The sequence below is a fragment of the Lepisosteus platostomus genome, chromosome 17 (genome assembly GCF_059453375.1).
Source record: "Lepisosteus platostomus isolate fLepPlt1 chromosome 17, fLepPlt1.hap1, whole genome shotgun sequence".
NCBI classification, from domain to species: Eukaryota; Metazoa; Chordata; class Actinopteri; order Semionotiformes; family Lepisosteidae; genus Lepisosteus; species Lepisosteus platostomus.
Genome location: NC_142627.1, coordinates 9,142,076 through 9,167,802, shown reverse-complemented (window position 1 = coordinate 9,167,802; position 25,727 = coordinate 9,142,076). Strand labels below are relative to the sequence as shown.

The following is a 25,727-nucleotide window of genomic DNA, read 5'->3' as shown; positions in this document are numbered from 1 at the left end:
CCCTTTTCCCTTTTCCCCGATGTGTGTAGAAATGGCTGTGGCTCTGCAGTTCCGGGTTCTCCAGTCAGCCATAGAGTTCATCAAGACGACAGCAAATCAGGACCCCCAGAAGCTGAGCAGCTCAGTGCACCTACCTCCTCTCCAGCACAGCGCCATCTACCAGAAGCGCAAGAGCATTGCAGGTGAGAAAAGACCCCTGCAAGATATACAGTAGGTATTCACATTCAGCATACTCATCTAGGGCACATAGCATGATCATTAATGCTGTAATCTCTCCCTCACCATAGCTACTGTAAAAGTACTTCACCTAATCAGAAGAATTACATATTATACTATAAATCTAAATTCAAGGGTCTGTGTCATTGATGACAGTAAATGTGGGTATTGTAAGAGTATCGTGACTCTGTATTCCAGCTTGAACAATGCCAGTTCACATTGGAGTGAGGGCATCAGTGTTTGTGGTGACTGGAATGGGGGGTTGGTGTAAGAAAACCTGCGAGCCGTAGATTATACAGAGCAATGACCGACGTCTTCCTCTTGCAATAAGGAATTTGTCAAAATACTTTTTTATATCCTCTTGACTGTTTCTGCAAATTGCCTTGCGCCGTTTTGAGGCCGGACAGCATGATGTTCAGTGAGCAAACAAAGGGTCTCAGCCCTGGTGTGACCAGGGTGCCTGAAGCCTCTTTTCCCCTCCTAGCGTGGGCTCCCTTGTGCGTCGGACAGGCGGCCGTCGTCACCTGCGCGCGGGTCACTCACAGCTCTCCTTGTTCTGTTATTTTTGCACCTGTTTGAAACCAAGGTTCAATTGCCATGAAAGACTCCATTATCCCACGCATCCCGAGACAGCATTACTGTTCCTTCGGGCAGATTCCGCTGCCCGCTTCCTACGGCTTTTTATCCCTGGAGTCTCCCCTCCCGTCCCCCACGGGATCCCCGGGCTATGTCTTTCCCAGTGAAACAGGTGCAGTAATGGCCTCCGTGCCTGTCCGCTTCAATGGAGGACAACATTCCCCTTCCTCCAGAATGTTTCTCCATTGCGGACACTTAGCCTAGAGAACTCGCGCATGAAAACCTCTGACTCGCCCAGTGACCGAGCGATCACTGGTGCCTTGCTCGCTGCATCTAATCTGACTCCCTTTTCCTGCTGTCGGAATTTCTTTTTTTTGTATTATTCCTTGAACGTAGTGAAAGATCTCTCCTGACGGTATGCCTCGCGCGAAGGGACGCCAGCTCACTGCAATGCAGGGAGGGAGACAGCTGGTCCCCCAGCCTTAGAAATGAAGATAACTGCATGAAACCGATTTACCTCTCACCTTACTAATGCCAGCGCTCAAGTCTCGTGATTAAGATTTTTTCATAATGCTCTGAAAACCCAAAGAACTGTTGAGTTACGATGTTTTAATAGGCTTTCATTTGATTATTTTTTGGATTTAATGGATAACTGATCAAATGTAAATTCGCCTGGGGTAAGAACTAAGCATAATCCCATTACAGATATTTATGGAGTTGCTTCAGAAGCTAGCCTGTGTGAATTGTGTCTTGACGTTGTTATTACATAGGTGAGAACGTCTGTTGCCTGAACCGTTCTAAACTTCTAAACTTACAAAAGGGCAATTTCCCTCCTTTTCTGACCAGGAGGCTCCAAAACCCAAAACGGTGTGCTTGAGATACCTCTTACGGTGCATTTAGCGTTTTGCAGTGGTACTTGTTGCATTACAGTTATCTGTGGAAGTCTTCCAAGTTTCTCAAAGTGTGATTAGAGAAAATAATAATATTAAATTCATTTTATATAGTGCCTTTGAAAGTAGATTCTCAAAGTGCTTGTAGTATGTGAGTAGAATTTAGTGAGTGAAAGACGCTGGGAGTAAATGTACGAGTATTCCAAACAATAATAATAAAAGCAAATTTCTTTTAGCGTATGGGTTTTCTTAATATTATTTTCCTTTCCAAACTGGAAAGCTGAGGTTTCTCGCGTGCTGCAGTGCTCGGTAGCTGTGGAAGCCCCTCTCGTCTCGAGCTCGGGCAGCTGGCTAACGCCGTGTCTCCCTGTGCGTGTGCGTGCGCAGGCCCTCGCAGGTTCTCCCTGGCGCAGTCCGACTCCCTGCTGACGCAGCTGCGCTCCGTGGCCAGCGATGAGCTGGCGGTGATGATGCAGAGGAGGATGAGCCAGGAGAACCCCATCCGCGCGGCGGAGGCGGAGTACGTGCAGCGGCTGCAGAGGCTGACCGTGCTGGCCGTCAACAGGCTCATCTACCAAGGTGACACCCCATTGCACGGTCCTGAAACCCCATAGAACTCTTAATGATAAGAATTGCTTACACTTATACAGCGCTTTTCTGGACACTCCACTCAAAGCGCTTTACAGATGATGGGGACTCCCCTCCACCCCCAGTGTGCAGCCATAGTGCGCCAGTACGCTCCCCACACACCAGAGGAGAGCAGAGTGTTGAAGCCAGTTCATAGATGTGGATTATTAGGAGGCCATGATTGGTAAGGGCCAATGGGAAATTTGGCCAGGACGCCGGGGTTACACCCCTACTCTTTTCGTGAAATGTCCTGGGATTTTTAATGACCACAGAGAGTCAGGACCTTGGGTTTGTCTCATCCGAAGGACGGTGCCTTTTTACAGTAAAGTGTCCCTGTCACTAAACTGGGGCATTAGGACCCACATAGACCACAGGGTGAGCGCCCCCTGCTGGCCCCACTTACACCTCTTCCAGCAGCAGCCTTAGTTTTTCCCAGGAGGTTTCCCATCCAGGTACTGACCAGGCTGACACCTGCTGGGCTCCAGTGGGCTGCCAGCTGTGAACTGCCGGGTGATATGGCTGTTGGCATGTCTTTGTTTTAATAAATGTTTGTTGTGTCTTGGTGTTGCATGCAAGTTTGATCCAGAGCTGCAGTCATCTGCGGTTTTGCTCTCCTTAAACACTTAAGGAAATGAGTGGCAGGAGCTTGGTAAGACTCCCACTGCACAGCACTTCAATCTGCTTTAGGTTTTATGAGCTGTAGACTCTTGTTTGCAAAGTCAGTACCCAGGCTTTGTTTTCCTAAAGAAAAAGCCCAGTTCTCCTCGGAATTGATATTTGTTTTTATTTCCTTTAAAGTAGCAGTTAATTTTCTTCTAGCCTTAGATCTGTGAAGTAACACTATAAAATAATGTTTTCCAAGTGTTTTGTTTCCTCACCTCGGAAGCTGTGTGAGTTTTGTCTTGGGAGAACCACGTGTGTATTGATGTGCGATGTGAAGCTGCACTAATGTACTAATTCTGGCCTCTCCGTGTCTGTAGATGTCAGCCAGGACTTCTTTGACCTCCTGAATATCCCCGAGTCCCCCAGCCACCAGCAAGCTGCGGGTGCCCAGTGTGAGCACCCAGAGGAAAACGGCACCCCAGCCCCCCCTGCCAACATGAAGACGTTTCAGAAGGAGATCCTGAAGCTCATGATGGAAGGCATCAAAGCAGGCTTTGTGAGTTCCTGAAAGCCCCCGTTGAAATAATCGAGTATCGACGGGCAGCGTCAGTGCTCGGAGTCTCCACGTGTGTTGTGTTGGAGCCCCCTGCTGGTCATGCGAAGAGCACGCGCTGGAGCCGGTCTGTGTGCTTGTATTGTCTTCGAGGTCTTTGCTTTGAGGGCAGTAAGATAAGATCACTTTATTAGCCATATACAATTTCCTTCCTGTTGGAGGAAATGTTCTTGACTCTGCAACCAAATCCGTTTAGTGTGTGGATGATGAACCAGAGATCAGCTGTGTTTCCTCTCTAATTTGAGAATTAGATAAGATCACTTTATTAGCCATATACAATTTCTTGCATTAGGAATTTGTCTGTGTGTCCATGAGACACACAGACAGGGAGAGAAGCTTGGGGTCAGAGCACAGGGTCAGCCACTTATACGGCACCCCTGGAGCAGCTGGGGTTAAGGGCCTTTCTCAGGGGCCCAACGGAGTAGGATTTCCAGCCACAGGCGCAGATCCTTAGCCACAGTGCCACCAGTCCTCTCCAGTAAGCGTAAGAATCGAGATGCCCATGACAGCGGTAGGAGGGGTTCCTGCTAATGTGTGCGGCTGTGTGGGCTTGTCTCCCTCAGGGCACTGGGGGCCGAGGCAGTGCCCCCCGGAGCCAGTGGAGGCGAATTCTCTGGTCCTGTCGGGACACCTTCCGGGTCCAAATGGGCCGCCTGCTGGTCCACATCCTGTGCCCGGCTCGCCCCCTGGAGCACAGGAAGCATGCCCTGGAGATCGTCAACGACCACAGTCACCCCGACATCCTGCGTGAGTGCCTCAGCCCAGGCCTGGAGGTCAGTTCCTTTCGCAGACAACCAGTCCAGCAGGTGTCCAATGTAAGAACTTAAGAAAGGCTATGAACAGGGAGAGACCGTGTAGCTTATCAGATCAGTTCGATAGTTTGTAGTTAATTGATCCAAGGATCTCCTCCAGCGGTTTCTTGAGAGAAACCAGGGTGTCGGCTTGAACAGCATGATTTGTCAGCCCGTTTCACTCTCCCACCAGCCTTTGTGTAAAACAGTGCCTCCTGTCCTGTCTGGAGGATCTCATCCAGCTGGGAAGATGCCAGGGTATTGACTTCAACAGCATGGCTGGGCAGCTTGTTCCCCACTGCCACCATGCTTGGTGTTAAAAAGTGCCCCCTGTTCTCAGTTGTAAATGCACTTCCATGTATACTGTATATCCTGCAGAGCAAGCTGGCGTGGTGCCTGGAAGACACTGCCTGCGCTCAGATCCTCATGCATTGAAAATTTTATTCGTGATGCTTTTTGGAGCTGAGTGACAGAGCAGTTTTGTGAAGTGTTGTTTTCAAAGGGTGAGACAACCAGACATAAAATCGATAACCGTGTCCTTAACATGAAAAAGCTATTTTGTGAATAATTACTTTTTTGTAAGAAATGGAGCTCCAGCCTGAGACGCACCAAAATAAAAAAAAAGTCAATTTTCGGAGGCGCGTCTTGTGATGGTAGGCCATCAAAACAAATTTTTGACGTTAACGGATAGAAAAAATTCTCAAATTGGAAGGCAAGTAACCTTTCAGCTGCCAGCAAGTGCCATTTTCCAGTGCGTTATATCTAGACATCTGCCAAGCTGCTGTTCTGAAGAAAAACTCGAGGAGGTCTTCATTATCGGGCTCATTGCTTGTGTTGCCATGGCAACCAGCTTTGTTCTCTCGGTGCATCTCTGGCAACTGTTGGGACAGAAAGTAGAAAGCAAAACTTAGATCACTCAAGAAAACCTTTTCTTTCACAACTGAAGTGGCACAGTGTGGGATTTGTATGGTCACTCTTCTAAAAAAAAAAAAGTCCTTTTTTATTTTCTTCTTTTTTCTTTTTGGGGATTGGGGGCATTGCTGGTCACAGCACGGCCCAAAATTAGCCCTATACCTCTACGAGCTGCTGCACGATCACAAGGAGCATCTGTCCAAGGAGGAGCAGGCCGCCGTGGGCGTCTTCATGACCTCCCTGAAGCTGTGTGGCCATCGCTGCATCCCCCCCAGTGCCCCGCCCAAGCCCGACCTCATGAAGGCTATCAAAGAGGTAAGCAGGCTGCCGTCCCCGTGGCGACGCCGGACTCGTCTCGTGTGAGCCGGAGTGAGACGCGTCGGGCTCCCTTCCCACCGCTAAAGAAACAATAATGCACAATAACCCAAAGGCATTCTAGTCTCTGTCTTTAATTAGGATATAATAAGGCTTACGGTGGTGGGATCTGCTGTGTGAAAACTAATTTTGTCACGTTATCCTCTAGCTACCTTCATGCCCAGCTTTTTGTTTTTATAGGAACAGCTGAAATATGAATCCGAAGAAAAAAATAGCAAAGCCGCCTGGGAAAAGAAAATGGCAAATGTCCAACACAGGTACAGTACATCCCCGCCTTTCCTGAAGGTCACGCGAGAGCAACGTTAAAGTACTGAAGGGATCTCATCAGAAACTCCTATCCCACCTCCCCGCAGTCTCATCCAGCGGCTGGACAGCAAGTCCAAGGACATTTCCAAGATCGCGGCCGACATCACGCAGAACGTGTCCCTGCGCCAGGGCATGGAGAGGAAGAAAGTCATCCAGCACATCCGGGGGATGTACAAGGTGGAGCTGAGCGCCAGCCGCCACTGGCAGGAGCTGGTACAGCAGCTCACGCACGACCGGTGAGTCAGTGAGTGAGAGAGGGCACTTCCCGTGAGCTCGTCCCCGCGCACCCCCTCCGCCTCCGCAGCACGGAGACAGCAGTCCAGACCGCTTGCCCGCATGGGCGTGGACAGCACCCTCCTGGGCTGTCTCTCCTAGCCCACCTCCTTACTGTTCACAGAGCAGTCGTTTCTCCTTTTGTGTGTTTTTCACCAACAGCAATGATGCACGTTTGTGGTGCAGAATGTTCAGCAGAAGATGTGATTTGATATTTGAATGTCTGTAACACTGCCTGTCGTTAAAGCACGAAACCCGTAGTGCTTGAATCTGTTGGCGAGAAGTCCAGCCACTCACCTTTCAACCACGGGCAGAAGGTTTGAGCCAGGCTAGCTCAGTCGGTTGAGCAAGAGACTCTTAACCTCGGGGTTGTGGGTTCGTGCCCCACACTGGGCGCGTTTGTCTCCCTTTCTCACCAAGTTCCCTGCAGATAGTGGTTATGGCAGTGAAGTATTGAACTGAAGTCCTTGACGTCTTGGGTAATGGGTGCTGGTTTGTACCCCACTGCTCCCCATGGTGTGGGTGACACGACTGTGGGGGGGGGTGTGGGGCGTCAGCTGGGGCCTCCCGAAGCCAGTGACGCGTCTGTGTTCCCTGCAGGGCGGTGTGGTACGACCAGGCGTCCTACCCGACCTCGTGGCAGCTGGACCCCACCGAGGGCCCGAACCGGGAGCGGCGCCGGCTGCAGCGGTGCTACCTGACCATCCCCAACAAGTACCTGCTGAAGGACCGGCAGAAGCCCGATGGTGAGGGCTTCTCTCACCAGCTGGTAACCAGCTGCTCCACCGGTTCACCCACTGCCCGCCCCGTGTCTCTTTAAGTGACTTTTTTCTTCTTCTTCACTGTAGAGCCCGTCAAGCCACCCCTGGCGTACCTCTTCGAAGACAAGACTCATTCCTCCTTCTCCTCCACGGTGAAGGACAAGGCCACCAGCGAGGCCATCAGGTAGGCAGCCCTGAGCTCTCCAGAGGTGCACCCACAGCAGGGATTCTTTTTCCCCCGAGCTGGTAGTCTGTCTCACCCTCTCCAATCCTGAAGCGGGGCGATAAGATTAACAACTGTATATGGAAGAATTGATAGACTTAGAATTGATCGACTACATGTGCCAAAAAATCTGTATTTTGGTTTATGCTTCTGCTAACCACCTGAAAATGCATTCCTCTTTTGCTGATGTCATGTTTCTTTTAGCAAAAGTGACTGCTGTCGAGTTAACATGTTCTGGTCAGAACTGTGGGTTTATATCAGATCCAGAGTCACCTGTCTTGCTGTAGTAGTCGCACCACTGCTTGTGGCAGGGAGATAATTCCCCTTTGGATTTGGCTTGGTAACCTTAGGTGCCAAAACATCAGACTGTTAAAGTAAAGGCCTGTGTCCATGGAAGGCTGTGCAGCTGACCTCTGGCATTGTTCTGGCTCTGTAGGTTCACCAGGAGGTGTATCAACGTGGCCCCCTCCAGGGAGACACCAGGGGAGCTGCTCTTGGGTAAGCACTGCTTACTAATCCCCATCAGTCCACCGCTTGACTTTATTCTAGGTAACCGTTTAACCACCCTGCATAGTAAAATGTATCAGAAATGTTCTTAGAACACCGTAGGTTTTTTCCATCAAAGTGCTTGTTCTAATTTTGCCGCAGTTTTGTTAGCCTCTTCCCAGTTGTTACCTGCTTTTCTGGGTGGATGCCATTGGGCTAATGGATCGCTTATTCTGCCTTCTTTGTTTGCGTTTTGTTTGCAGGGAAGTCTGGGATGTACTTCGTGGAAGACAATGCCACTGATGCCTGTGATAGTCAAGTAAGATTTCTCATTCTTGATCAGTTTTGACCAGATGCTTGCGCCATTTACCCTGGAAATCGACAACCCTCTTTGTGTTTAGTAGTGCTGCTCAGCCTGACCAGCTGCTGCAGGTGTCTGCTTGCCTGAGAACATACCTGAATGCATACCCTAATCCAAACCAGTTCTTCTTCCTGGAACTGCTAAAACATTTTTCTCTATTGTTCATCCAAATTACGTCCTGGCTTATGAAATTCAGCCCCAGTGGGTTGATGGAAATAGAGCAAGGAGCCTGATGTACATCCTTGACGATAGTTGTTCAATGCTGGATTTCGAAGTAGGCTATTGGAGAACAAGGTGTGGTGGCTGGCCAAAGGAGCCTCTTCATTCAGCTTTCCATTCTTCCTTGTCTCATCAAGAACACTTGAAAAACACTACTACACTGCTTTTCTCTGTAATTGAGAAGGTTAAGTATACTTCATGAAAGGGCATGGACACTGTTACCTAACTAGAGTTGTTGCTGAGCAGTAAAGCACAGCAGACAACCCATTTCTTGTGTGCGGGGAATTTTCAGCTTCTTTTGAAAGGTAATTAATTTTTTGTGAGCGCAGCCACCACACTAGTACCCAGCAAATGGAGCCGTCCAATGAGTTCCAACACTGGGCTTCGTCTCACACCCAGCTAGTTTGACTCTGCATCCGTTCTGGGATCTGTCCAGGTCTGCCGTGAAAAGGCGTTTTTAGCCTTATGCTGGAGCTGAAGGAAAGTTTGTGGGTTTTTTTTCTTTTGGTCGATTGCCTGTTGTTTTTCCTGCCGTTTCTAGGCATTGCGTGAAGGAGGTCGGGGGCGGGGTGGGGGTGGTTGTGCATGGCAGTGGTGAGTGCCCTCAGAAGGAGCTGTGGGTGACCCCCGATGAGCTTGCAAACCATTCAGTATCGGATATATTAGATATATCGTCCGTCTCTTGATGCCAGTGCTGGACTTTCCAGCATCGGACGTCTGCTGCTCGGCGGTTTCCGCTCCAGCTGTGGCGGCAGGTTGTGAGGCCTGTGATCCCGGGCGGGGGGTTTCTTGCGGGAGGCGCGGCCGTGGGGGTGGGGCTCCCTGGGCCCGCAGGCCACAGGGGTTTGAAGCAGCCTGCGGGCGCGGCCTGTGTCTCGTTTCCAGAGCCCTCCCGGGGAGACGGAGCCCGCCTCGTTCTCCTGGACCTACGAGGAGATCAAGGAGGCCCACAAGCGCTGGTGGCAGCTGCGGGACAACGCCGCGGAGATCTTCCTGACCAACGGGCGCACTCTGCTGCTGGCCTTCGACAACGCCAAGGCAAGGCGCCCGGTGCCCCATGAGTCACCGAGTCCTTCTTCTTATTTAGAACTTGAATTGGGTGAACTTGACTGTGGTTTCTATGGTTACAGCACTTTGAAATTTCGGTACAAGAAGAAAAGAAAATTGAATTGTGTGAAATCTGTAAGAGGGTTCGTGGGGTGACTGATTGTGTTGGCACGGAGGTGTCGGTGTGTAGGGGGTTCCCATGCTGAGTCTTTCTCAGTAGCGCGGTTCTTTTGGTGAGTACAGAAAGGTTCACACATTCACATAATTGTATGGGGGAACTCTATTATACCAGCCTGCAAAAGAAAAACATTTAGCTAATGGTAGAAATTACAGGGCATAAGAAGAGATGCGTTTCAGCTTTGTTTCATTAGGTAGTCTTAAAGAAATGAAAGAGAGAAATCGGGAGAGTTTAGAAAAATGTCTGTTCCACCTGTCTCCCCCTTTCAGGTCCGCGATGACGTTTACCACAACATCCTGACTTCCAACCTCCCCAATCTGTTGGAGTACGGAAACATCACTGCCTTAACGCACCTGTGGGGCTCGGGCCAGATCTCCAACTTTGAGTACCTGACCCACCTGAACAAGCACGCAGGGCGCTCCTTCAGTGACCTCATGCAGTACCCTGTGTTCCCCTTCATCCTCAGCGATTACACCAGCGAGACCCTAGACCTCAACGACGCTGCTGTCTACAGGTCTGCCCCCTCTCGGTGTCTCTGCTTTCTGTCTCTATCGGAATGTGAGATTAGTAAATGATGCTGCTGCTTGTTTTCTGTGACAGTAGCAACGCAAAGATTCCAGTGATCCCAGAACTGCGCGACATTTTTAGGCTGGCTTTGTTGGGTTCAAGAAAGTGTTCCCGCAGAGTGGAAGATGGAGTTGTGTGAGAGGAACCTGAGTAATCTGAAGTGTGTTGTTAAAACAAACCCATGACTTCACACAGACATCAGATCACACCTGTAAAAACATGAGAAACAAACTGCACCATGTGGATTCTCTTAATTGTAAAGTCTTTTTACTTAAAACGTTCTGTGCACCAGGAGCAACTTTAATGGTGGAGCCAGGTAACTTCTCCTGCTAGATATATATAGTCTCTGCCCAGGGAACAGCCATGACTCACTAAGAACGGGCACAGCCCTGATTTTAACTGAGGACTTTGAAAGGAAAAAGACGCGCCTCAAACCGATTTGCAAGAGGTGAGACGAGCTGGAGTCTTGAGACTGTTCTGCTGCTCAGTGCTTCCCGTGTTTCTCCTCAGGAACCTTGCGAAACCCATAGCAGTGCAATCCAAGGAGAAGGAAGACCGATACGTCGACAACTATAAGGTAAAGGCAGAATTCCGTGGGAAACAGAATTCCGTGGGAAAGGTCATCAAGGTTCACTGCAGAGTTCCCTGTTACCTGAGGCAGCCGGCTGTCCTTATCATTTATATGTTTCTAGGATGGAAGGTGATGACGGTTTCATCCTTTCTGATCTTTTTCATTTATTTACCAGAAAAGCTGTTTCCAATTAATTTCCTTTTGCGTCGGAGACCTGGCTGTCTTGTCTTGTCAAATTATGTCTATTAACAATGTGGTCCGCAGCCGACGTATTTGTCCTCCGGGTATGGAAAATCCAGTTGAATGAAATCAGACGAAACAAAAGCAAGGATAGTAATAATAAAAGTATGGATCTCATTTAACATAAAGTTAATAACTTTTATAGGCCTTGATGTCTGTTTCCACACAAGTCCATTACCTCTACTGCGTAATTCTATTCTGCTTAGATAATCATGGGCTAAAAGCAATAATTATCCAACTATAATAACAAACAAGCTCTGTTTATTACCAAGCTTCTGCTTGTTACACGTTTCGGCTCCTGTGAGCTGGTGAGTGGAGCACTGAGGGAGCACAGTGTGGGAGCATGGCTGGGGTCCCGAGTGATGAAGACAGACGCCGTGTCTTTATGTTCAGAGTTTGTATCGATAACTTTATATTCTGGCCCTCGTATGAAAGGCGAACAGTCAGTTTCTTGACATTCTCTTAGCCACGTTTCGTTGCATGGTGGAGAGCTTCCTTGCTTAAGAGAGTGTGAGGTTTCTCCATCTGGGCTGGCAAATCTCCTGACCGTAGCAGTCGTCACGAGAGCAGCCCCGATGGCGAGTTGGTCACAGGTGGGCTCTTCCTTTCCTGCCTCGCTGCGCAGTACCTGGAGGAGGAGTTTCGGAAGGGCACCCGCGAGGACGACCCCATGCCCCCGGTCCAGCCCTACCACTACGGCTCCCACTACTCCAACAGCGGCACTGTGCTGCACTTCCTGGTCAGGATGCCTCCCTTCACTAAAATGTTCTTGGCCTACCAAGGTAAGGCTGCCATGGACGTCAGTGGTTCCTGCTGTGATCAATCTCCCTCTTCCGCTGGGATCGCCTGTGTGTTTTATTAAAAAGACCGTGAAGTATCGCTGCAGAGCCTCGTATAACAATAGTAACATACAAAAATAGAATCCACAGGATACACAAAGTCTCTCCACTGTATGATCAACCAGTACAATATAGTCCACTCTGGCACATCATGTACGGAAGCTTATTCAGTGCCTAGATGGTTAAATGGATTTGAATTGCTTTCTTATTTTTTAGAGGTGTGCATTTAAATGAGAGTTTTGATCTTGAAAGCGGTTGCCACTCGGTTACCGTCTATTACCGTTTTTTTTTCCATGCATGCGTTCCTCTTCAAAGTGCTCGCCAGACCTTTTATAATTCCCCCCCCTTCCCAAGGTTTTTTGTTTTAATGCATAAATTATGCAGACCTTGCAGCCTGTAAACCGACACAAGCAGTGTCATTATCAAGAGCTTTAATAGTGAATCCTTCTCTTCCGTAACCCATAGACCAAAGCTTTGATATCCCAGACCGGACGTTCCACTCCATGAATACCACATGGCGCCTTTCATCCTACGAGTCCATGACGGATGTGAAGGAGCTGATCCCGGAATTCTTCTACCTCCCCGAGTTCCTGGTCAACAGAGAAGGTAGGATAATCTTTTTGCTTTGCTCTAACGTCTTCTAGCTAAATCAACAGGCCCTGAAAAATGATTTCTTTTACTGGAAAAATTAGAAGTGATCTGACCAAAAACTGATTTTCAGTGCAACACAGGATTTACGGTGTTGATTTTAAGTACATTTTTTGGTTAATTTGTATAGCACATGGTTTTATTTATTAAACTGGCTTTGGGTTTGGCTCAATCTAAGCCCCAGCATTATGACTGTAGTGAATGTAATCAAATGAATAACAACAGTAATTGCTTACACTTATATAGCGCTTTTCTGGACACTCCACTCAACACGCTTTACAGGTAATAGGGACCTCACCTCCACCACCACCAATGTGCAGCATCCACCTGGATGATGTGACAGCAGGCATAGTGCACCAGTACACTCACCAGGCACCAGCTCTCCGTGGGGAGGACAGAGTGATGAAGCCAGTTCAGGGATGGGAATTATTAGGAGGCCATGATTGGTAAAAGCCAATGGGAAATCTGGGCAGGACGCCAATTAAAATATTTAGTTGAAAACAAGCAGAAGCCTAACCACTGGGAGCAGTGTGATTGCCTCGGAATTCCAGACTTATTCGCCCTTCCTCATCCTCCTCTTCCTCCCATTGCGCCGCAGGCTTCGACTTCGGGGTGCGTCAGAACAGCGAGCGGGTGAATCACGTCAACCTGCCCCCCTGGGCTCGCAACGACCCCCGCCTCTTCATCCTCATCCACCGGCAGGCCCTGGAGTCGGACTACGTGTCGCAGACCCTGTGCCAGTGGATCGACCTGGTCTTCGGCCTCAAGCAGAAGGGCAAGGCCGCCGTGCAGGCCATCAACGTGTTCCACCCTGCGGTGAGCCGATCCGGCGTGCACCAGGAGAAACCATGTGGATTCCCCTTGTGGGGCGGTCTGGCGCATTTGAGGTGTCATGAGTTGCCAACTCTTGTATATGAGGAGCTCAGAATGTTTAATGTGATTTTGGCGTCACGCATCTGTCTAGTCTGAGGTGCCCAAAGTGATTCCATAAAGCAGAGATGTTCAGGGCTTGGTGCTGGTTTGTCATAGGGCCTGCAGCTCTGAAAGGAGTCACATTGCTTTGGCGTGGGTGTCGTAACTGGGTTCCTCCTTCCTCCCCTTCCTGGGTGTTGCTTCTTCTCTTCGGTTTTAGCGACTGTACTTGACAGTCATCGGAAGCTGAAAGGAAAGTCAATCCTAGCCTGTGGCCCAGTTACGGGTTACTGGGGGCTGTGGGTTAGCCATGCATTCCCTCGTCATGTGAAGGTCTGTCTGAATTCCCTGATGAATCTGGGTTTTATTCAGATCCTGACAAGGCAAAACTTCCACTCGTTGCTGTGGAGTGGATTGCGTATTATGTTTCAGTCAGCGGGATGGATCTGAGTTTGTGGGGTGTCATTGCTTTTGCCCGCAGACGTACTTCGGCATGGACGTGTCGGCGGTGGAGGACCCCGTGCAGAGGAGGGCCCTGGAGACCATGATCAAGACCTACGGCCAGACGCCCCGGCAGCTCTTCAGCACGGCCCACATCAGCCGGCCGGGGCCTCGGCTGGTCATGGAGGGGGAGCTGCCCGCCGCGATGGGGCTGCTCGTCCAGCTGGCCTTCCGCGAGCCCAGGGAGCACGCCAAGGAAGTAGTCTACCCGGTATGGGCCTGTCCGGGGAGCACGGGCTTACCAAGACCCATCCAGGGGCTCAGCTGTGTGGTCAACGTAGCTCATCGTAAAGAGTCCCGCCAGAAAATAGAAGAAGAGCTTTTGGAAGAACAGTATCGTATACACCGGGTTTAAACCGGCTAGCCCAGCCTGTTTAAAAAGTTTCTGAAATGTAACTTCGAGCTTTGTGATATCGCTGTTGGTGTCCCTGAGCCTGTCTGCGTAGTGGGTCAGCGAATAAAGACACAAGGGCCTGTTCTGGGCTGTGTTGGTTGGCCTGTTTGTGGGGGGGGAAATGGTCAAAGTCGGCAGATGTCCTGTTGTGACTGGTCGTGTCCCATCTCGTTCCAGAGCCCCCTGCCCTGGATCAAAGGGTTGAAGTGGGGGGAGTACGTGGGCTCCCCCAGTGCCCCCGACCCGGTGGTGTGTTTCAGCCAGCCCCACGGAGAGCGCTTCGGGTCCCTGCTGGCCCTGCCCACCCGCGCCATCTGCGGGCTGTCCAGGAAGTTCTGCCTGATGATGATTTACAGCAAGGAGCAAGGCAAGTCGCCAGCAGGAGGGCATGATCCCAGCGCGGTCGGGACAGGCCCCGCACTTCTCTGGCAGTCTGGTCTCCTGCCCCTGGCCATTGCACTCCACCCACGTGTTTTTCTGATTAATTTTTAACGAGCATTTACAGTGCAGACATTAATTGTTTCACTCTTCAGAGCCGTGATGTGCTATACCAGCAGGTTCTCGTTATTTTTAAGGCCGAACAGAAGACATACGCACTCCTCTCTGTCATACCCTGCCTACATTTTAACAAAAGATGCTGCCCTTGATTTGAAAGCTCTGTACAATGTGCCCTAACTCTCATATTTGAGAGAGAAGTAACGTGATTCAGGTCAAATGTCAGTAACTTTCTAACAAACCCTTGAAGAGTGGCTCTTTTCTTTAAATTTGTGATGAAAGAACCATCTGATCACAGTGACTTTGAAGAACTGTTTTGACCTTCCCGGAGGTTTAAAAGCCCCAGGAGTGTTGGTTTCTTTGGAGGCTGTTGTACTGAGCCCTGGGTTTCCAGAGGCTGTTCACTGTTGCACGACTGGGTTTCTAGCCAGTAGAGAGAGTATGAGGGCTGTGTAGTAGATGTACACGGGACATCTCCTTCTCCTGCTGTCTCACCGCCTTGTCACCCTGGCAGGTGTGCGGAGCATGCACAGCACCGACATCCAGTGGTCGGCCATCCTCAGCTGGGGCTATTCCGACAACATGCTGAGACTGAAGAGCAAGCAGAGCGAGCCGCCCGTCAACTTCATCCAGTGCTCCCAGCTGCACCAGGTGAGACCGGACTCCCCGCCAGGCCGGCGCCACCTGTCGGGAACTGAGGGAACACGCCTCTTCTGCTGCTATAACTGCAGGGCGGCGTAGGTACCGCTGGAAGGGTGACAACATGCGAAGCAAGAGCCATTTCCTATTGAATCTTCTTGGCAAAAGAGCAGCGTTCACTTTAAGACATTCTATAAGATTTTAAAGCAGCACAAGGAAAGGAAGTGACTAAAAGAGAAAAATAGAGCTGCACCCTCCGTGTGTGTGTGTGTGGTGGTTCTTAAAGATTATTAAAAAATAAAACAAATTATTACAGGTCAACCTGCCAGACCAGTCTTCTGGGTTTGCATTTCACAGTATCCTACATGACACTGCTGTCACAGAGCACTTATTTTCTACATCCTGGACAGATTTTGGTTTTAATTTCTTTAGGCTTTTCAAGGAAATCCATGAGATATGTTTTTTTTTTGCCTGACAAGAAGAATCGCTGCAGAGCTCATCCTTTCAGCCAGCCAGCGCAGTGCTGCAGAAAGCGCACGTTCTGGTCCTCGAGTCCCAGCTCTGCTCTTTCTCAACTCCAGGTCACCAGTTGCGCCTGGGTGCCTGACAGCTGCCAGCTCTTCACAGGCAGTAAGTGCGGAGTCATTACAGCCTACGGCAGCCGATTCACCAGCAGCGCGGTACGTACCTTTAAGCCAGACTCTTGTTTCCAGGGTAACCAAAAGATACCCCCCCCCCCCTCCTATGCTTCAAAGCTGGGAGAACAGCCTTTTCAGTCTTTTGTACAAGCATAATTAGTAGCATCCCAGTCTCCTTAGAAACACATTTCCTGGGAAACTAAAGATAGAGTTGTTGTAAACCAAACTTACATCAGAGCCAGTGGAATGCTGCTCTTTTAGTTAGGATGTGGTCACTGTCCTGCTGTGTCGGGTCTCACGTACACAGAGAGGTACTGGCTGCATGCTTAGTCTTTATAATTACTCTGGTGGGTCTCTAAACCTATAATCTCCAAGCTAGTCTTATGATGTTGTTTGATCTGGTCAAGTTTATTGTTGGCAGGATTTACAGTGTGTGAAGAATAATGATGAATGCACTAGTCCTTTAGCTCGGTGTTTCCCCACTGGTATTCAGAAGAACAGACCTTTATGTCAAAATCGTTAGCGCAGAATTTACATTTGCACGGTGTCCTGACATTTATGGTCCTTTGAGCTTTTCGTAGGGCTCCGGTACTGTTTGATTTGTCACAACCAACATTCAAAGGACAAATGTAGCAAATATACCAATGAAAACTGTAGAGGAAACTGAAGAATTACCTTCCAAACTCGTTAAATAACCCAAGAAGTTCCTGGCACATGACTGCGTCCCCCTCTCCCCCCGCCAGCCCTCGGAGATGGAGGTGGAGTCTCAGGTCCACCTATACGGGCACACGGCCGAGGTCACCAGCCTGTTTGTCTGCAAGCCCTACAGCATCCTCATCAGCGTCAGCAGGGACGGCACCTGCATCATCTGGGACCTGAACAGGTGAGCTCCTCTAGTACAGCTCGTGGCGTTTTCTGCTCTGTGCGGTGTGCTTGCACACGGGTGTACACTGAATCAATAACCATGGCTTGTTTCCTCCCTTTAGTGCTGCATTGCTGTCCATCAGAACTTGAACCGTCCTTAAAGACTGCTGTTATCCTATGTCCTTTAAAGGAGTCTCCTTGTATTTCTGCACTACATCTTCTTTAACTGCTGAGAGCCATAGTATCCAGGCACCAGTTCTAAACACATTCTCCTCTGTTGAACTGAGTGCTGCGATTCTAACTGCGGACAACCTGACCTACTGTTGGTTGTCAAAGTGTATCTCAGTGTGGGCAGCTGTGAAAGCCATTCTCTGCCCAGCTGCAAGTTTATTTTAAAAGTTGACAGGAACCTTCCGCTGCAGCCAGTCTGTGCAGTTAATGAATTTTCATCCTGGGCCGCAGCTCGCTCGGTTCTGCCTGCGTGAGCAGTTTTTCCCAGGAATGCTGACAAGCGAATGGCCAAGGGGCCACCCTTTGCTTGTAACCCGCCTGCTGAGCAAGCCGAGTGTAGTTTCAGAGAGCGGAGTTAATGTTTTCACACTCCTGAGCCGAGAGAAGTAACGGTTCATTGTACAGTAACACCTTGACTTCTGTCTAGAGTCTGGGGCACTTTGAAACCTGTAATTCTTGTCCAGTACATGGTTGTCAGGTGAAAGCTTTTCACTCCTCTATTATTTTTAGTTTTATTTTTCTGAATTTGCGCTTTCGTTTCTGTGCAGATTGTGTTACGTGCAGAGCCTTACCGGGCACAAAAGCCCTGTCACTGCAGTGTCGGCCAGTGAGACAACAGGAGACATCGCCACCGTGTGTGACTCCGGTGAGTGAGCAGGTTGTTGAATTTCCACAGTGTACTTGTGAAAAAACTATGAACCAGTCAGTTATTGTTTTCAGACTGGGTTAGTGGTGATTCGGCAGATCAAGAAAAGCTGGCATTCTTAGATGATCCTCCAGTGGATAGTACTGCCTAGTACTATAGTACAACATCCACTTTCACTGTCATTGGACATATTGGACACATTTTTTAATTTGTTTGTGGTTTGATGTTTTTTTCAACTTTTGCAGAATTTGCTCCCACCTTTCTGAAGGTGGTGGTGTAGGCTGAAGACATGCATATCTGGTATTACAAAAAGCAGCAGGTTTTGTTTTATGGGACCATAAAAGCTATGTAAAATTTCAGAGGAGGCGAAACCTTTCCACTCTGAATCGCCAAGGTATAAAAATATCAGCTAGTAATGCAGGTATACTCACATGGATAACACTAAGAGATTAAGAAAAAGGAAAAATAAGAGATCAATATTGTGTTTTTATACACTAGCAAACTTGAATATGTTTCAGGTTCCAGTTTGGTGGGGCTGATGACAGGGGTTCAGTAGTGTCAGTGTCGTACAAGGCGTGTAACAGTTCAGTTTGCAGCTGCAGTGCAGTTTCCTTGTGGATTGTGACCCCTCGTCCGATGCGTTTCCGCAGTGGGGGGCGGGAGTGACCTGCGGCTGTGGACGGTGAACGGGGACCTGATTGGCCACGTCCACTGCAGGGAGATCATCTGCTCCGTGGCCTTCTCCAACCAGACGGAGGGCATGTCCGTCAACGTGATCGCGGGGGGCCTGGAGAACGGCGTGGTCAGGCAAGGGCACCTCAGCTTCACCCCAACCCTGCAGCTCTTCCTGGTTGCGCGGCGGCACTACAGGGCTTTGTCTGTGGCTTGAGAAAATGGGCAAGAGGAGCCCGGGCAGTGCATCTTGGGAGCAGAATCTGCGCAGGGCTGTTCAGGCCAGAGACTGTCGCACACTGCACCGCTGCACTGGGTCACATGTGGGTCACAGGGCTGGGGGACACTGGAACAAGCTAACCTTGCTTTCCTTCAGGAGAAGGCAAGATGAGGTCCTGGGATGAATTAATAGCTAGCTCCCAAACAAGCCAGATGGGCCAAATAGCCTTTCATTTATAACCATTCTTATGTTCTTACGGTTGCCGTTTGATTTGATAAACCTGTTAAAGTCCTTTAGGCTCCTGCCCGCTGGCTGAAGTGGCATCAGAGGAGTGGACAGTTACACATGGAGTTGGTATCACCAGTACGGGTTCAGCTGTTCAAGATCGATTTGAACCACCCCCAGTTTTGTAATTGATGTAATTATATGCGCGCGTACCGTAAGGAGCAGAGGTTAATTCCATGCAAAAATTCCAAAAGCAAAAACAAAGAAAAAACGATTTGGCTGTGGAGACTTCTTGTTGTACACACATGAAGAAAGTTCCACAGCTGAAACATTTTTTTGTTAATATTCTTCTTATCCCTGCAGAGCTGGTATACTCCAACTCTGCCCTCATACAGTATGACCGTGTCTGTGAGCATACGATTTATTTACATATCACACCCGAAGAAGGCTCCAGGGCCGAAACGTTGTTTCCTTTCTTCTCTCTTCAGCATGGAATAAACCTTTACTTGTTCCTCTGCAGCCTACCCATGCTGACGCAGCTACCTACTTGAACTATAAGATTCATTTAGTGTGTATTAGTACAGTGGTGGAAATACCCTGTGTGAACTTGATTAAATCCCTTAGTATCCTTTTCTATGACACGCTAAGAGGAAGATACCCTTGACCAATAAGAAGAGTGTGTAGAGAATGAATGTGTTAAATATTTCTCGAACTAAATGAAATAACAAAGCAGACTCCATTTGGAAAACGTATATATTCTATGTTGTGAGTATATACATACACATCTTTAAATTCATTTTTGAATTTTGTATTCCATGTGCATTAATACAGTATTACATTATTTTAATGGCGTTAGGCACAATTTAATGACATATTAAAGAGCTGGGGGAAAAGCTAAGCTTTCAACTGAACCTGGCCTTTTTTTCCAGATTTAATTAGGACTTCACAATCACTTTTTCAGACCGCTGTATGACTCGCTCACAACGGCAACCTCATCATTATTTTTCCACCACTAAGATGGTCTGTAATAAAGCTGTGGAGCCAAGGTTGATGACTGAGAAAGTGACTCCTGTAGCTAAATCAGCGCCTTCTAAAAACAAACACCAGCAATTAGTAAAGTCGCGCAGACTGTGAACGTGACTCACCGGTGTTTTTCATCGTCTGGGGCTTCGGCACCATTAAGCCGCGAGTCCTGTGCACTTTGGGCTTCTCAAGCAAAACATTATGAGCACCGCAAAATCTGTGTTCGAGAGGGACAAATTATTTTTTCTGCAAAGAGGGGGGGGTGGTACATTCTTTCTGTCCTTTGAGATTGACGTGGAGCTCTCTGACTTTGCTCTTGCAGGCTGTGGAGCACGTGGGACCTGAAACCAGTGCGAGAAATCACATTCCCTAAATCGAACAAGCCCATCGTTGGGTAAGCCCTTTTAATCGCTCGGTCTGTTTTTGCTTTGAGCTGTATTTTGTTGTTTACTTCAACCAGCTTTAAAGGGAAACCCACTCTTGATACATTACCATGTGCACAATACCAGGTTCACAATACCACCAGCTGCCGGGTTGTGAGAATGACATTTCTGGGCCTCACTGTGCGATACAGCAGGATACATACAGTGTTTTACTGGGGGATATGCAATTGACATCTGTGCAATTAAGATAAGAAGTATGGCTTTTGGGCTCAAAATGAAAGTTTTGGGGGTTTTCAGGTGCACGTCTGCAACCTTCAAAGGACTCAAGCCTTCCGTGAATAAGGATCAACCCTGATACTCGACCAAAAAACACCGTCAGTTTTTGACGGTTTACAAAGAGCTGTGGGAATCGGAAGCACAGAATTAAAAAAGTGTAATGCACTAGTAAGCCCTCACTTGGCATATAGTGTACAACTGCAGTTACCAACTGTAGTCTGAACAAGATATTGCTGCTCTGGAATCTCTCCAAAGAAGAGCGAGCAGATACAGCAATGCCTCCCCCAGCCCTGTCAGCGCGTTCCCAGAAAGAAGAGCACTGTGGGAATCGAGGGAAACAGAGGCAATTATAGTCTGGGTTCAAAGGGGATGTGTTCCCTGGTGTGCCATTTCTTACATATGAGAAACATACGAGGGATTCACTGGGGCATTCCATCGACCTTGCTGCTCATTACGACAGAGTATGATTAAATACAAGAAGGACGTTCTATTTGAATTATAGCTCAACTCGCGAAGCTCGTGCACACGTCAGTACCTTCAGCCGGAGCTCTTGTAGACTAGCCAGTGCCTGCCTTCACTCCACCAGCCTGGCAGCAGGTGGCAGACCGTGGGGAGGAGCTGAATCTTCCAGGATTCAGGCTGTGGCCCCCCCTGGGGGCCTGGGAGACATCTCTTTGATGAGCCATTGTGAATGGCCTGGCCCTCAGTAAACATCCCTGTTCATAGTAGCTCTCTCACACTTACATTCAGGAAGTGTTTTCCCACGGTACTTAGTGCTATACATTTTGAACTTTGTTTTTGCATTTAGCATAGAAGAGGATATTCTTGAGTGTGGCCCCTGTTGTGCTGGTTGCTGCTGGTGTTTTAATTGCGAATGGCTTTGTTCCCCCCCGGTGCTGCAGCCTGACGTACTCCTGCGACGGCCACCACCTCTACACGGCCAACAGCGAGGGCACGGTGATCGCCTGGTGCCGGAGAGACCAGCAGAGGATGAAGCTGCCCATGTTCTACTCCTTCCTCAGCAGCTACGCCGCTGGCTGAGTGCTGCCGTGTGCCCCACCCAGTGCAAGGCCACCCCAGGGAGAGCATCCATCAGCATGCACCAAACCCCAGCCCGGATCTGCAGGATCGCTGGGGCAAGGAAAAAGAAAGCTGGATGCATTAGGTTGTTAAGCTCACACTGGATTGTATTCATGTAGAAAGGATGGGGCAGGAGGAGGATGTGGCTCTTGCAGCCAGAGACTCACTTTCATATCGTCTGCACGACCTTTTGCCATCCTGAAGCTTCTGTTCCATGCCCCTGGGCTCTGGAGTTGCGCTGTAGTACTTTCCCACCCGATCGAGACCAAAACGTAAGACGGCTTTCATTCCAAAGTTGTCGGTTCCTCAAGAGCTCATCATCGGATGGAGACTTTGAGTGTCAGTCTCTCGTACCGGATTCCAAAATCGACCCCGTCGCTCGTGCTGCTCGTCTTGCAGGAACAGCCTCACGGGCCAGCCCGTTTGTCTGAGCTGTTCAGTATTGCCAGGAAACAGCAGTCCATTCTCCTGTGTCATTGCTGCAGCTTTGTCAGGGCCCAAGTTCCCCTTAAAATGTATATTGGATTCCTGCGGCACAAGCCTTCACAAATTAAGCGAGCCGCATTTGGTTATTTGCTGCAGTTTGTGATCCTGGACGCTAGAGACTGGGTGGAATCGCAGCCCTGCTTTTTCTTGATTTAGTTTTGTCTTTACATTTTGCTTTGATTTCCTCAGATGCAGCTCACCAGCGGGCATGAAGTATTTATTATTGATATTGGATGTAAGCCCTCTCCTCTCTACTTGTATGACTTTCTTTAATAAGGTCTTTTGCCTGAGTGCTTTCATCCTCCTAGGATGTCCAGTTTCTCTCTGGGCCTTTTTATCAAATTCTGAAAAGGATCAGGAACTAAAAACCTGTGTGTGTAAAAGCACACAGGTTATAAGAGGAAGGAAAAACATTTTCTGATGAAAACAGCCTTGCTTTCATCGAAATCTGCAGCCAGTAGATGGGACGATACGACCTTTTTTATATTATGTAATTTTGTTTGTTTGGGGATTTTAGGACAGAAAGGATTCATTTCAGTTTTCTGGAATAGGTATTACTGTGTTAGAAGTTCATAGACCAGCATGGCCTGCAAAACATTCCAGTGGCCAGAAATAGTGTGCTTTTCTAGGCCAAATTACCTGCAAAATCATTAGAAGTGTGATTTACACACCTGCTTGTCTTCACATCAGCACAAGCAAGGCTCACCTGCTTGCTTGGATTGGCGTAATGTGAGCCTTGTTTCCCCTGCCTGTCCTGGGATTACCTTAGCATCCTTTTCTGCAGGAGCGTCCTGTAATCAAGAGGATTCCTCGCACCAGGGTCATGTTCCAAAATGTTCCAACCGGAAGCTGTCTTTTATTGGAATATTAATATTGAATTAATAGGATATTGAGGGGTGGGGGATTGTAGTGTGGAGTAATACTGCAGCTGAAGGAGGGTTTCCCCCTGCAGAATAGAGACCCTGCGGTCTTACTGAATAATAAAATGGCTGTCAGAAGTCATCAGCGTGGTGTGTGAACACCTGGTGACAGTAAGAGCAGCAAGTGCGTACAGAAGCCTTAGGAGATTCCTGGGTCCTTGATTTATCCCAGACGGACCTCTTAAAAGCTCAGTGCACCACCTACGCAAACAAGCGAGCTGTCTCGTCCTCCGCTCTTCTGCTGGTGTGCCACGGACCCCCGCAGTCTCAAAGAGACCTGGGATCTCCTCCCTGCCCGGGCTTCAGAATGGAGATCTCACCTGGGGAGCTGGACAGTGTTGTGGTCACTACATAAAGCAATAAGGGTTAAGAATAGAGGGCAGGTTTGTTGGGGCACATTTGGTTGCTAGCAGCCAATGCATTCCAAATTCATGCCCATCCCTTTTCATCCCACCGTCTTTGTCTTAATCTCAGTCTTTTCTGACAAATGAGCTATGCTACATTTAATCTCGGCTAATTTGATCACTGTCCACCAAACAAGGCAAATTTTCAAAATAACACCATTTGAAGTTCTGCCTTGTGACGGCAGGGATTAAAAACGGAAGGTATTTACTGCAGCGATTGTGAGGCACAGTGGAGGGCGAATGGTCTGTGCGGTTTGCCGAGAATCTGTGCAAATGCAGGGTTTCCTTGATTTTTATGTTCTGGAAAGCTGAGTGACCGAACTAGACAGAAGGCGCTGAAAGCTACTGCTTTATTGCCCTGTCAGGACACACAAATCCTGCTTAATGCTCGCTCTCACTAGGTTTTGTCACATCAGCTAAAACCTGCAAGGACACCTATGGCCCTGAGAGCTTTTTTTCTCTGCATGTCTTCCAAGTTTTGCAGAATGTTTTAGCGGAGTACCACAAAGCCTCTTGTCACAGCATCCCTTTCTAAAGCAAGTTGCGGTATGATAACGTTTTTTAAGGTACCGGGGTGACCGAAAAATTTCAACCTGTCCCCAGAAACCAAAGAGGGTTTCACAGAGTGGGGTTGGACTATCTGCAGTCAATAAGGGTTTGCATACAGGGAGGGAGGGGGAATGTGAAGTGAAATCTGTATGAGTGAAAACAAAGACATTCAGAAGTAAGACACTAAATTATTTAAGATTGCTCTGTATCCATTTCCTGCCCTGGGTTTGCCTGGGAGTACTGGGGCAAAAGTACTTCCCAGAGAGCCAGGCAGTTGTCCATTTCACTCCCGAGTCCCAATTTCCTGGAGGGTGAGGACAACCGATGGTAAAGAAGGCTCTTATAGCGGAATAACACAACGCAGGAGGACTGCCTGTTCCATGCCTTGCGGAATTCAGCACAACAGGAGGTTTGTTTGACTGAAGTCAATCCTTTGTGCTTCATTGTTTGACTTTCTGCACACTACAGCGTTGTAATGTTTTTTTTTTATTATTATTATTATTGTCGGTCGGATTTAAGGTGGGTTTGTGCAATTCCATCTCGTCACCATCACGCTCATGGGTTCTGTGAGCTGTTGCAGAAGGAAATAAGCACCTTTCGACACCACGCGCTGTGTCCTGAACGCTCTTTGATGTTTACAGTTGATCTTTGCTGCCAATTGTCGTGTGGTCTGGGACCCATTTCTGCCCCTTTGTGCACGTGTATATACCATTTCCCTTGTGCATTTCTGCTCCAGTGGAACAGTCGTTTTAGCATCTGTGTTTTGTGTTCCGAAGGGCCGCTGGCTGACAGCCAGAGCCAAGTATTGTTCCTTTGTGCTGCCGTGTGAATGTTGGGAGACGAGAGATGCATGGAAAACAGGTGTCTGCAATGCATTAGGAACTGTAAAATGGTTTGTCCTTTGGTTGTTTAAATGATTCGCTGTGTAATTTATATTCCCTTGTGAATTATGTAAGTTAATTTAGCTGTCAATTCAATTCATGGTTTCATTATAAATTAGAATAATTTCATTTTTCTCCTTAAAATAGGAATTGAAATGGGGGGGGGGGGGGTATTTCTTATTTTTTGTACCTATGTATGTACAAATTAAGTCATGACTATAAATAAAATATATAATTAAGAAAGGATAAGAGGATGTCTTTTTTTTTCTAAAGACTATTGTCAGGTTGTGTACGTTTTCAGTGTGGTGTCATATCAGTGAAGTTGTGTTCAAGGTACTGTATATAATATGCATGATATATACAGTACATTAGTTGTGTTTTGTTACTTTAAAACGCGTAAAATGTGTGGCTCAGTCTTTGAAATTAAGGTTAGAGCTCCGGGCTATTAGATTATGGTATATCAGAATCTGAGATTTCAAAGAAATTGTTTTGAAAAAAGACCGCAAAATCCAATCAAACAGCGGCATGGACGAGAATCATAAAGAAATCCCCTGTGCTCTTATTATCCCTTTCTCGTGGGGACACCAATGTCCCAGATTGGAAGTTGCTCGTACATGCGTGAAGCGCGCTCGGCCCAGCCCTGGGCCCCAGGGAAACTGCCGCTGTAACGCACGGCCCGATGTGCAGGGACTGCGCCGCGGCTCTGGAAATTAACTCCGCGCGGCTCGGCTACTGTATATACACGGGCAACATCCACAGGCAATCTTGTTTACTGACAAATTATTCAGGTCGTGTAAAAAAAAAAAAACCATTGTATCTGGCATTTTAATTGTTTGGGAATTGTTTTTTTTTTACTTGAACCGTTAAGATTAACATACTCTAATTAGCTTGCATTTTTGTCAGCTGATCACACTTAAAACTATTCTTGGAACATGGTTGTAATTTTTGGGAATTTGCATCGAGGAA

At 48.3% G+C, this 25,727-nt stretch overlaps 1 protein-coding gene across 2 annotated transcripts in view; it reads left to right on the top strand.

The window, feature by feature from the left end:
- Positions 1 to 25,010, top strand: part of lyst (lysosomal trafficking regulator) — an 89,970-nt gene extending 64,960 nt beyond the window's left edge. Inside the window, exons 29-55 of one of the 2 annotated variants that reach the window (XM_088609865.1) lie at positions 30 to 182; positions 803 to 964; positions 2,070 to 2,261; positions 3,290 to 3,468; positions 4,089 to 4,298; positions 5,367 to 5,543; positions 5,784 to 5,860; positions 5,957 to 6,145; positions 6,783 to 6,928; positions 7,031 to 7,127; positions 7,603 to 7,664; positions 7,916 to 7,971; positions 9,118 to 9,270; positions 9,727 to 9,971; positions 10,535 to 10,601; positions 11,461 to 11,617; positions 12,140 to 12,280; positions 12,921 to 13,138; positions 13,716 to 13,946; positions 14,307 to 14,496; positions 15,139 to 15,275; positions 15,845 to 15,943; positions 16,645 to 16,784; positions 17,545 to 17,642; positions 18,293 to 18,449; positions 20,105 to 20,176; positions 21,344 to 25,010. In XM_088609865.1, the coding sequence (XP_088465991.1) occupies positions 30 to 182; positions 803 to 964; positions 2,070 to 2,261; positions 3,290 to 3,468; positions 4,089 to 4,298; positions 5,367 to 5,543; positions 5,784 to 5,860; positions 5,957 to 6,145; positions 6,783 to 6,928; positions 7,031 to 7,127; positions 7,603 to 7,664; positions 7,916 to 7,971; positions 9,118 to 9,270; positions 9,727 to 9,971; positions 10,535 to 10,601; positions 11,461 to 11,617; positions 12,140 to 12,280; positions 12,921 to 13,138; positions 13,716 to 13,946; positions 14,307 to 14,496; positions 15,139 to 15,275; positions 15,845 to 15,943; positions 16,645 to 16,784; positions 17,545 to 17,642; positions 18,293 to 18,449; positions 20,105 to 20,176; positions 21,344 to 21,482 (3,944 nt within the window). In that variant the 3' untranslated portion in view covers positions 21,483 to 25,010. The remainder of the gene's footprint in view (positions 1 to 29; positions 183 to 802; positions 965 to 2,069; positions 2,262 to 3,289; positions 3,469 to 4,088; positions 4,299 to 5,366; positions 5,544 to 5,783; positions 5,861 to 5,956; positions 6,146 to 6,782; positions 6,929 to 7,030; positions 7,128 to 7,602; positions 7,665 to 7,915; positions 7,972 to 9,117; positions 9,271 to 9,726; positions 9,972 to 10,534; positions 10,602 to 11,460; positions 11,618 to 12,139; positions 12,281 to 12,920; positions 13,139 to 13,715; positions 13,947 to 14,306; positions 14,497 to 15,138; positions 15,276 to 15,844; positions 15,944 to 16,644; positions 16,785 to 17,544; positions 17,643 to 18,292; positions 18,450 to 20,104; positions 20,177 to 21,343) is intronic. The other variant, XM_088609864.1, reaches the window with a different exon arrangement.
- The last annotated feature ends 717 nt before the right edge of the window (positions 25,011 to 25,727 follow it).